This window comes from Delphinapterus leucas, chromosome 7, assembly GCF_059928025.1.
Source record: "Delphinapterus leucas isolate spDelLeu-1000000601 "Yukka" chromosome 7, BTC_Dleu_Yukka2, whole genome shotgun sequence".
NCBI lineage: Eukaryota > Metazoa > Chordata > Mammalia > Artiodactyla > Monodontidae > Delphinapterus > Delphinapterus leucas.
The window spans coordinates 25,952,607-25,964,860 of NC_143135.1; the positions used below are offsets into that span (position 1 = coordinate 25,952,607).

General features: G+C 41.2%; 1 protein-coding gene across 7 annotated transcripts in view; it reads left to right on the plus strand.

Moving 5' to 3' along the window:
- The window catches only part of LOC111179808 (uncharacterized), a 186,924-nt gene that overhangs the window by 36,869 nt on the left and 137,801 nt on the right, over positions 1–12,254 (plus strand). For all 7 annotated transcript variants that reach the window (XR_016393807.1, XM_089915003.1, XM_089915002.1 and 4 more), the window contains exons 2-3: positions 6,269–6,307; positions 7,306–7,449. Coding sequence is in view for 6 of the 7 variants with exons in the window: in XM_089915003.1 (XP_089771129.1) it covers positions 7,364–7,449 (86 nt within the window). In the remaining variant the exon portion in view is untranslated. The remainder of the gene's footprint in view (positions 1–6,268; positions 6,308–7,305; positions 7,450–12,254) is intronic.

A 12,254-nucleotide genomic window follows, 5' to 3' on the forward strand; every position in this document is an offset into this window, starting at 1 on the left:
TTATTTAATATATGAATGAATAAAAGGTTTTATTGTTACAAGTGCAATCATGAGGCAATCTCTTAATAACTGGAATGCCCAAAGCATTGTCCTTAATAATTAGGAGGACTGTTCTCCAAACCTCTTTGGTTTCAAACTTTGTTCCTGTATATATGAGGAAATGTGTGAGTCTTAACTTCCCTATATCAATAAACACAGTTTAGCGAGCTCAGTGCAGTCTTTTGCAGCTGAGGCTCCTTCAGGTCTCCTAGGTAAGCATTCAAATGTCATAGGTCATTACCGATTACTGGTCTTTACCTATTACTAGGTCATTACCTATAGGTCATTATTGGAGCTGTCGATGCGGCTGGTTGAGAAATTTGAGTTAAATAAATGTATTCCCTTGAAGACACATGTGGTGTAATGTGGGTTATTTATGCTTGGGATTGGCTTGTTTTCAGGTATGAATTGATTTTTTTCATTGATTCAACTCATTAGTTAGCACGAGGAACAGACAGGACTTTTGGCTCCTGTGCCGACTCAGTAGTCACTAGAGTGTGGTTTTGTTAGGCAGAGGTGGAGGAGAGGAGAAACACAAGTCTGGCAAATGAAGTAGTTAGCAATGCCTTACTTCTTACCGCAGTGGGCTTTTGGCCTTGCCTGGTTGGGATATTGTAGTCATGAGGCTAGGAACAAGGTCACCACGTGGATCTGCTTTAATCTGTGTCCAGGGCTAACTCCACAAATGTTGTTCTTCCCCAGGGAGCATGTGGGTGATTCATAGCTAGATCCTCAAAGCAATTCAAAGCGCGTACTCTAACATACTGTAATGACAGTGGGTCAGTAGCTTCCTCTTTGCCTGTAAAATATTTATTGGGGCATTTATTGGCATAGCCAGGGGTCTGGTGCGGGGAGTTTCCTGAGCCCCAGGGAATCAATGTGCCTGGTGTCTCTTTCCACTGGACGACCTCCAGTCCTTGTGGCCACTGCAGGGGGTGGTTAAGGGGAGAAGGGAGGGACTAGGGATTCCCTTCTGGCTTCGGGGAGAGTTTCCTTTATTCCAAGCTAGGGGTCACTTTAGTCTTGGGGATGGGGTTGAGGGTATTCAGGGAGGCAACAACAAATCCCATCTTGCTGCTCAGTCAGTGGGAAGTTGCTGGTGGTAAGGGAGATGTGTTTTTGCCATCTTGAATTCAGATTCATATTTTTCCACAGGATCCATGTTATAGATGATACTTAAAATTTTCAGGGTAGCCCAAAATAGAAAAAAATTCTGTTTGCCTAAAATGTAACTGAAGAAGAAATGTGTTTTGGTTATGTTATGGTTCTATAAAAGGCAATATTTTTCAAACGTTTTGCCCCCTGCAATGGAATCTTTCCTTCAGACGAATGTACAAGGAAGTGCAGTATATATAACAGATAAATGCAGAACTACTGTGGTTGATGCAGGATTCAGCCTCACTGTCGCTAAGTCTTGGTCCCTGAAATTCACTTTCCTTTTGGGTTGACATAACTAGTTAATCACTGCTGCCATCACCCATTCTCTCTTGAGGGGGCGCTGTCCACCTTTACTGCTGTATTGCAAAGGGAAGGGGTGGATACACAACTCTGGTCAGGTCCCTAAGACCAGAAGGGATAACAAGTTATTCCCAGAAGGGAATAAACGTAGCAACAGGGGGGAAAAAAAAAAAAAGGAAAACTAGTGGTTCTGAAAACTATTCTGTGGATCAGTGTGGGCTGGTTGCATAAGAATCACCTGGGAAATATAAAACAGATGAATTAAAACAAAAGAAAACAAAACAATCTGGGAGCATTCCTCAGAATTCCAATTCAGTTGCCCTTGAGCAGGTCCTGGAATCTGTATATTAAAGAGCTGCTCAGGGCTTCCCTGTTGGCGCAGTGGTTGAGAGTCCGCCTGCCGATGCAGGGGACACGGGTTCGTGCCCCGGTCCGGGAAGATCCCACATGCCGCGGAGCAGCTGGGCCCGTGAGCCATGGCCGCTGAGCCTGCGCGTCCGGAGCCTGTGCTCCGCAACGGGAGAGGCCACAACAGTGAGAGGCCCGCGGACCGCAAAACAAACAAACAAACAAAAAACAGCTGCTCAGAGGATTAGGAAATTTGCAAAGCTGAACCCCACTCTGCCTTCAGCTCCAGACTGGTCTCCTCCTTTGGCAGAGGGTGTCCCTCCCAAACACGGGGAAGGAAGCACATCCAGGTATGGGAAGAGGGTCCCAGGGAGGGACAGGAGTTTCTTCCCTGCCTAAGGCTTGCCCCTACAGACTGGCTTCTTATGGAAAATCTGTCTCACTCCCATTAATTGCCATTAGGAGTCTTCACAACCTTCTGCACACAGGGCTGTGGCCTCACCCTCTGGCTTTAATGGAAGAAGCACAACGGAACACAATTCATTTAACCTCCCCCAAAGTGAAGCCACAGATGGGACCTGAGGGATTGCTTTCTTTTCACTAATCTGGGAACTGTTTCCCTGAGGTCTAAGATTTTTTTTTTTTCTTTAGAGATGTGCTCTAAGTCTAATGATCCATTTAAAGGAACAACCACGGCCACTAAACCGCTTGGAGAGAACCCTTAAGACTTTGTGTGACTCTGCGTTCCTCCCAGTCCTGGCTTGTTCCAGAGTCAGGCAAAAGGGAGCCCAAGGGTGGGTCTGAAGGAGAACATGAGTGTCCTTGATGCCTGCAAGAGCTGTGCGACTTTCTGGAGTGATTGTTAGGACACGGATGGACCGACAATTTTCTGTGCTGCCTAAACTAAGAAAGCATTGTGTTGAAAACATTTTTAAACGTTTCATTTAAACAAAGTGACAGGGTCATTCTAATCCTTGACTACTTTAGTTTTCCAAGGAACACAGGAGCCTCCAAAGAGTTGGCCAGTTTTTATGGGAAAGCACTTCTGGACTTTTCTTCCTGTATGTGATGTTTCTAGAAGGGCTGATGAGTGCCTGCACCCTTTCCATGTTCTACTCAGACAGTCTTGTGATATAGAGCCTGGCACGGACTATAGAATAGCCTCCTTCTTGGGGTGGCATTAGCTCTCAGCCTAAACCCATGACCTTGCTTGCATAATCAGTCCGGAACTGGCCCCCAAATAGATGATAATATCCTAGTTTCCTGGCTTACTTGGCTTTCTTTTTGTTCTCCTTTATCCCATTCTCTATCTTTCTCTCTGAATTCTTTCCATATTCTCACGTGGAGAGAGCTTGTGTTCAAATCCTATCACTTCCTGGCTGTTTGACTTTAGGTAGGTCCTTTAACATCTTCAAGCCTCAGCTTTCTCATCTTTAAATTGGAATTATAATAGTGCCAATCTCATAAGGTGGAGTCAGGACTGGTTACATAATTTGTGGGGCCCCTTGTTTAAAAATTATTAAGAATTTCAAAATGGTGATAGCAGGGTATTAAACCAAGTGCGGGGCGCCTCTCAGCACAGGACGCTGTGTGACTGCACAGATCACACACCCATGACTCCATGGAATCAATGAGATCAGAAGTATTACCATTGCTCTTATTATTTCATGTCTTCTACTTCCTCTTTGTACTCTAGATTTGCCAATAACAGCCAAACATGCCTCCATAAACACACACACACACACACACACACACACACACAAACGTATTATTCAGTTGTTCTTAGGGTCTCTTAGGTGGAGTCTCTGTGGAGTTTGCATTTTTTTAAAAAAATTTCTTGCTTGAACCTAATGACAGAAATCCCTAGGTATAAGTGATTTCCTAGAACGTCTACATTTATACATTCTACTTTTCCTTTGATCCTTTTCCATGTTTATATCTGGGTGTAATTTTACCAGTTAATTTTGTATTCTCTTGATTTCCATGTTGTTCCATAGTTTTCCTAATTTAGTTTTTAAAAAGAAAATCACTTTAAAAATTAATTAAATGTTAGTTCATTGTTAACAATTAAAGCAGAGGCTCGGGCTTTCCTGGTGGCGCAGTGGTTGAGAGTCCGCCTGCCGATGCAGGGGACGCGGGTTCGTGCCCCGGTCCGGGAAAATCCCACATGCCGCGGAGCGGCTGGGCCTGTGAGCCATGGCCGCTGAGCCTGCGCGTCCGGAGCCTGTGCTCCGCAACGGGAGGGGCCACAACAGTGAGAGGCCCGCGTACCGCAAAAAAAAAAAAAAAAAAAAAAAAAAAAAAGCAGAGGCTCTATATCCTGAAGAAGGAAACAGGCTAGGGAGGGAGGGAATAAGGAGCCAAGACCTGGAGAGAAAGACAGAGGAGAGATTTCAAGGGATTAAGTGTTTTTGGTGAGTGGGGTTTGGGGTCCTAGATGAGTGAAGAGCATACTAGTTAATAATGATGATAATAATAGCTAACATGTCGTGCTGAGGTCTTTACGGAGCTCATCTCATATGATCTTCACAGTAACCTAAGACAAGAGACGTGATTGGTATCACTAGTAAACAGAAGAGGAACCCAAGGCATTGGGAAGTTAAGTTACTTGCCTTAGGTCATATAACTAGTAAGTGTTGGATACAAATTGGAGCTACTCAGGCAGGCTACTGCAGAACTTGTACTCTTGTGTGTTTTGTGTTTTGTTGTTATGGCTGTTATTGTGACTGAAGTATTTTAAAGCAAGTTCCAGTCCTTATGTCTTTTCACCCCTACATACTTCATTATGCATTTCTAGAAAATATTTTCTACATATTTTCTTATGCAACTATAGTACCATTATGATACCTAACAAAATTAGCAGTAATTCCTTGATATTACATATAATCCAGTCATATTCAGATTTCCCTCATTATTTCAAAAATGTCTTTCTTTAATCTTGATTCATACACACCAGGATACAAATAATGATCTATACATTGCAATGGTTGTTACATCTCAACATTATTTTAATCTACTACAGACTCACTTTTTTAAAAATGCCATTAACTTGTTGAAAAACCTGGTCAACTGCCCGGTAAAAGTACCCAATTTGAATTTGTCTGTTTGCTTCTCCATGATATCATTTAACTTGCAGAATCTGTAATCTCTACACTGTATGTTGCCTCCTTTGGATATGTTGTTCTGGATCATCCAAAGCAAATGTTTGTTATCTCTTTGAAAGATAACGGGAAAGGTTTGATTTATTTCTCAATACCTTTGCTTTGGATTTGTTTTTAATAGTTTTTTTTTTTTTAGATGTTGGGGGTAGGAGTTTATTAATTAATTAATTTTTGCTGTGTTGAGTCTTCGTTTCTGTGCGAGGGCTTTCTCTAGTTGTGGCAAGTGGGGGCCACTCTTCATCGCGGTGTGCGGACCTCTCACTATCGCGGCCTCTCTTGTTGCGGAGCACAGGCTCCAGACGCGCAGGCTCAGTAGTTGTGGCTCACGGGCCTAGTTGCTCCACGGCATATGGGATCCTCCCACACCAGGGCTCGAACCTGTGTCCCCTGCATTAGCAGGCAGATTCTCAACCACTGCGCCACCAGGGAAGCCCTGGATTTGTTTTTAAATATCAGCCTTGTGTTTCCCCTAGGGATGAACCATCATTTATTTAACTATTTTTTCACTGCTGTTTTATATTTGGTTTACAGTTTTCTCCCCTTTTTACAATATGCTTCAGTGAACATCTTCACAAATATAATACTTTTTATCATTTCTTTAAAATGAGCACACAGATGTGGAGTTAAAAGTTATGATCATTTTAGTGGATCTTTAAATATATGAAAACTACTTTCCACAGGAATGCTTTTTTTTTTTAACTTTAAAAAATTAAAACTTAAGGTTTCTCAGATTCTGTTGGAAGATCCCATGGGTTCTTTGGGTAACCACAGACTCAGGGGGTGGGTGTATAATTGAAGATTGGCCCCTACGGTATTTCCTGATATCTTTCAGAGATGACAAAGGAGGTTGCATTGTATGACCCAGAACAACACGTCCAAGAGAGGCAACACACAGTGTAGAGATGAAATGAAGATAATTGAAGTGATGTCCAGATATACTGACTTAGTATGTTACAGTATTATGATTTGGGCTCATTTCAGTACACCTGTTTTAAAGGGGATTTTGTTTTCTTATGTTCTAATGGATTCTAGCTTGGTTGTTCTAATGAATTCTACAGAGAGCCAATTTAGATATCATTTCAAAAAGATTCTTAGTCAGCTGAAGTGTCATAAAGCAATGTAAAAACAAGAAATGAAAATCTCACCACTTTCCCAGTACTTGCTGTTACATTCCAGGTTGTTGTTTTTGTCTTGTTTTGCTTTTTTCATTAGATGATGTTTTACAGGTATCTTTTGTTCAGAATACTTTTTTTTGTCTTTAGGAATGAAGAATATACTACAATGGAGATTTCATAGAAAGGGTAAGTAATTAGAATATTAGTCTCACTGATTCCCTCACACCCTCATGCCTGCCTTCTTATCTAGGTCTGTAGCATCTTTTCCTTGCTTGTGTGATAGTACTTGCTGGCTATATTAGAGTTCAGCTAAACTGCTGTAACAAGACACTCTAAAAGTGCAGTGGTTTAGCAACGTAGAAATTTGTTTCTCTCTCATATAACGGTTCCAAGGTGGTCCAGACATATGGGGCAGCCGTGCTTTATACAGTCATTCAGGAAATTGGGCTCCTCCAACTTTTTTTTTTTCTGAAAGCCTCTTTTTTTTTTTTTGATGTGGACCACTTTTTGTTTTTAACCACAAATTATTTATCCATTTTATTTTAACTTTTTATTTTATATTGGAGTATATCCGATTAACAATGTCGTGATAGTTTCAGGTGTACAGCAAAGCAACTCAGCCGTACATATACGTGTATCCATTCTCCCCCAGACTCCCCTCCCATCCAGGCTGCCACGTAACATTGAGCAGAGTTCCCTGTGCTACACAGTAGGTCCTTGTTGGTTATCCTTTTAAATTATAGCAGTGTGAATATGTCAATCCCAGACTCCCTAACTGTCCCTTCCCTCCAGCCTCCCTGCACACACACCCACCCCCCTCCGGTAACCATAAGTTCATTCTCTAAGTCTGTGAGTCTGTTTCTGTTTTGTAAATATGTTCATTTGTATCATTTCTTTTTAGATTCTGCCTATAAGCGATATCATACAATATTTCTCTCTCTGTGTTTGACTTACTTCACTCAGTATGACACTCTCTAGGTGTGGACCACTTTTAAAGTCTTTTATTGAATTTGTTACAATATTGCTTCTCTTTTATGTTTTGGCTTTTTGGCCTCGACGCATGTGGGACCTTAGCTCCCTGACCAGGGATCCAACCTGCACCCCCTGCATTGGAAGGCGAAGTCTTAACCACTGGACTGCCAGGGAAGTCCCTCCTCCAACTTTTGCACTTTGTCATCCCTTAGGATATAGTCCTTGTCTGTATGATTGAAGCTCTGCCCCTGCTATTCTGAGGTCCAGTTCATGAGAAAGAGAAAGAGGAGGTCTGTGACCATGGAGTTCCTTTTGACTCAGAAGTTGCACACGTCACTTCCACTCATGTTCCTTTGGTAAGAACTTAGTCAAATGGTCATACATAACTGCAAAGGAAGCGTAGAAGTGTAGTTTTTGGCTAAGCAGACGCATACCCAGGAAGAAGAGGAGAATAGATTTTGATGGGCAAGTAGCAGCCTGTGACATTATCTATGAAAGTGAGCTCTAGTGTCAGACAGACATGAGTTCCAGTCTTGCCTCTGCCACTGGCCAGCCATGTGACCTAGAACCATGATTTATCATCTTGATTTTCTCATTAGAAAAACAGAAATAATAATTTCTACTTTATTGGGATTGTTATGAGACTTGAATGAGTGAGTTCATGCGAAGTGCTTAAGAAAAAAGCACTGGTGGTTAGAAGCACAGAATTGGGAATCAGACTGGCAGAGTTAAAATCCTGGCTCTGCCTTTGCTAGTTGTGTGATTTTAAAGAAATTCCACAAAATTCTCAGAGATCTACTTTCTTCTATAAACTGGAGAGGCTATTAGTGCCTACCTATAGAAAGAATTCAATGAGGTCCCCCAATGCTGGAGTTTTTAAATGATTTATTCATGCTCAATAAATCATGACAGCGTTTTTGTAGTTATTATTATGTCTGTTCATTTTATAAACTCCTGAGTTTATCTCCAAAAAAGAAGTAGTAAATTTAATTGTGTAAGCATGCGCCTGTCATGAGTGCTGCGTTCTCTTAAACCTCTTGTTACTGCTTTGCTCCTTCATCCTCTTAACGTGTTTCGTATGCGGCTTGTACGCTAGTTCCTGTTTGATTTCTTGGGCAAGCTTCTACTGATGACTTTCTATTAAGTCACATAGACTGGGCTATTTAGTGTGAATTCTACAGCTTGTCTCAGAAGTTGAGCACAGTTTTTTCATAATGGTCTCAGTCTCATGCAGCCATTTGGAATGGATTTAGCTGGCCCAAAGAAAACGCTGTGGATAGCTAAGCAATGTAATAAAAACGGAAAACTCAGGGATGATACACGGCTGCTTTAACCTCAGGATATCCCTCTCTTGTATCATCGCAATGACCCTGAATTATATTTTTCAGGTCTAATTTTGGGATTTATTTGTAGAATTCTACTTCTCTGAGTTTATGCAGATAACCTATGGACCCATGATTGCTCCTGTTCCCTTCCATTGACCCTTCCATGATTCCCATGTGACTATAGGGACACTTTCCTCTTCCCCATCTTGCCACCCACTACTTACAGAGCTGACATGCTGCTATGTTGTACCATTGTGCTGTCCTGAATACTGTGGCATTCAGCCTGGCTCCAATGATATAAAATGAGGGGGTATAGATGCCTTTTTCAAACTCGAGACTAGCAAAAGACCAGACCCCCTTTTGTTTGAAACCATTGGAAGTGTAGTCTTGAGTTCTTGTTCTTTTAGAGAAACTGTGGGGTGGGTCCTTTTCTTTCCCACACACGCACTCACTGGCTGCTACAGTTTTGCATGGAGTAATTGAGCAAATGAAATACCAAACCTATGAAAGGTAGCATTATCAAAGTGAATGAACGAACACTTACCTAGCAGAACCATAAGACATGGAAAAATAGGAAGACAAGTTAATGATCTAGAAATTGTATAGCTTTGCTGTCTTAGAATCATGGCAGATGGAACATATGGCATCGGGTCATTTTTTGCATTGATATGAAAAGAAAATGAGTTTATTTTACAAATAAATGGAGTTTGTGTTTCTGTTTGCTGTTCATGACTATAATGTCTACTTCACTTGAAATGGAAATATGTCACCTAAATATTAAATATAGAGAAGGATTTTTTCAGCTGTTAATGAATAATTTTTCTTTACATGCCGTGACTTCATCCACTTCAGTAAACATTTTATGCTTTTCTCTTTGTTTGCTATTACTTTGTGTGATGAGGCTGTCTGTGAACAGAGGCATCTTAAGAAAAAAAGAGGGAATTGGTGAAAAGACAGACATGTTAAAATTATTATTTGCCTGAGTATTAGGATTTTAGATTAAGGCATAGAATCAAATTCACTTCGTATTCTCATGGATTTTTAGATAAAACAGTATTTCTATTTCCTATTTTGAGATTCAGAATAGGCCCCGAATTCCACTGAAGTTGCCATTAAAAAAATCTACCACATTCATTGTTGTCATTGTAGTGGCCATTTATTATTTTTAACTTCACAGCATCCTTACATCAGAAGCTTCTTTTCCTTGTGGAAACCACCCCTGCCCTATTCTCAGTTCATGTGACCCAAGCCTGGCCAAAGCCCACAGTAATTGGGTAAACAATGGGCTGTGTTTGAAGCCAGGTTAGTCCAAGTCAACTGTAAGACTTCTGAGTAAAAGGAGTTCCCTGTCCATTGAAATTTCTATTTTTTTAAAAATTTTATTTATTTATTATTTTTGGCTGTGTTGGGTCTTCGTTGCTGCGAGCGGCTTTCTCTAGTTGCGGCGAGCGGGGGCTACTCTTCGTTGCGGTGCGCGGGCTTCTCACTGCGGTGGCTTCTCTTGTTGTGGAGCACGGGCTCTAGGCACGCGGGCTCAGTAGTTGTGGCTTGTGGGCTCTAGAGCGCAGGCTCAGTAGTAGTGGCGCACGGGTTTAGTTGCTCCACGGCATGTGGGATCCTCCCGGACCAGGGATCGAACCAATGTCCCCTGCATTGGCAGGCGGATTCTTAATCACTGAGCCACCAGGGAAGCCCCATTGAAATTTCTATAGGGAATGAAGTATGAAGCTGACAGAGGTGGTCTGGGCTTCTACATGGTAAGAGTCTGCCTGAGATTGAAGCCAGCTCGGAGAAAATTGATCCAAGAGATGGAGAAAGACTCTGACCCTATTGTTTGAGCCTGAAATGAGATTACCCCTGCCATTGAATTTCTTATTTTACCCCCAGACTATTCTGAGCTTGTTTCATCCACTTACAGGTAGAAGAGTTCTGTCCACTACAATCATCATTTTCCTCAGGAAACATTTGTTCAACACCTGCATCATTGCATATTAACTACTTCACGTGTAACAGGAAAATACTAATTATTAATAGCAGTATTAATAGCACAGTAAGAATAGAAGGGGTGCCTGTTCCAGTTTCCCATCCAATGTAGAGCTCCCTTCCTCTTTATTCTTCATTGATAGTCACCTTAGAATCAAAATCGCTTCATTTTTTCAAGGATTTCAAGATACAGCAGTGTTTTATTTCCTATCCTGAGTTTCAGAAGAAGTCCTGAATTCCATTATCGTCCCTACTTTTTAAAAAATCCACTACCATGTCAAATAACACACTACTTTACAAAGTAGTGCATTCCAGTTTTCGAAAGTTCTAATTCTCAGAAGGTTTTTTCTTTTATTAAGTTGAAATATGTTTTATTTTTATTTCACTCATTGGTTCTAATGCTTGAAACCATGCAGATTAAAGCAAAGTCCTCTTCTACAAGATAGCACTTCATGTATTTGAAACACCAATCATATCTCTTCTCTGTCTTCTTTGCCCCCAGGTGCATAACTCCAGTTCCTTCTCCCATCCTTCACAAAATGGGGAATCCAGACACCTTGGTTGCTGTCACCTCAATTTACTTTTGTTTGTTAAATGTCCCTTTTAACCTGAGACCAGCACTGAGCTAGGACCTCCTTTGTTTTCCTCTAGACGCTCATATGAGGGCAGCCTTATACCGAATTATATTTTGGGGCTTCTAGTTCCCATCCACACTTTCTGATTCATAGCAAGCTTGCTGTGAGCTAGTACTTTTCCTCCCTCTCATCCCTCCCCCCTTTTTTTTGGTCCAAACAGTTCTTAAGCCAGGTCTGTGTTTGAGTTTTGATTATTTGAATCTGTTTTAGGACTTTACAAAACAACCATAAGCTTTTGTTCCCCTAAATATCCAACACCATGTGGAGGGTACTATTTTGCCTATGTGTTTCTGACTCATTTGGGACCTTTGTTGTGTAAAAGACAGTCACTGTTGCTTGGGTCACTGACATAGCCCATTGACTAGATAAGAGTATTCATTTTATCAGTTAGGAACTGTATTCAGATATGGGTAAGAAAGAGTGGCTTAAATACACATGAAGTCGTATGGAGAGAGGCAGCCCAGAGCTGGGTATGATGTTTGCATAACACCACGTAGGACTCAGACTCCATTGGTATTTATGTTCCACCATCCCAACACCTGGCTTCCATTCTCAACATTGCCTCATGGTCTAACGTGACTTTCTAATATCTTGCCCACATTCTAGATGATAGGAAGGACAAAAGGTTGCTTCTCCTAATAGAACAAGCTCCTTTTAAGGAGTTCCCCCCAATCCCCTCAGTCTTTTCACTTACATTTCACTGGGCAGTATTAAATCATGTGGACACAACTAGCTGCAAGGGAAGCTGGGAAATATTCTGGGTAGCAGCATAACCAGCCAAAAATTGGCGTTCTGTTACTAAGAAAGAAAAGAAAGTGGATATTGGGAGACTACCAGCCACATTCCTGGAAAGCTGTATGGAAACATTTTCCTTCTGGCCTTGGAAGTAAAGAGTAGTAAAAAGAGCTACTTAATTTTGACAATATCTTTCCTTACTTTTGTATGACCTTTGGGTTTGGTGTGCTCTATTTTCCTCTAGGCCTATGTGGAAAGGTTAAAACGCAGTTGTTTCTTCAGTCCTCCCTCCTCCCCTCTTGTTTGCTTGCATTTAGTACTAACCTGCTGACCTCGCAGTGGCAAAGATGGAAATTGTTGGAGCTTAATAGTGTTTGAGTTAGATTGAACTCCTTCTTTAATACAGTAAGAACGAGGCCTGTCTTTCATTTTTTTAAAAAAAAATAATTTATTTTTATAAATTGATTTGTTTATTTTTTGGCT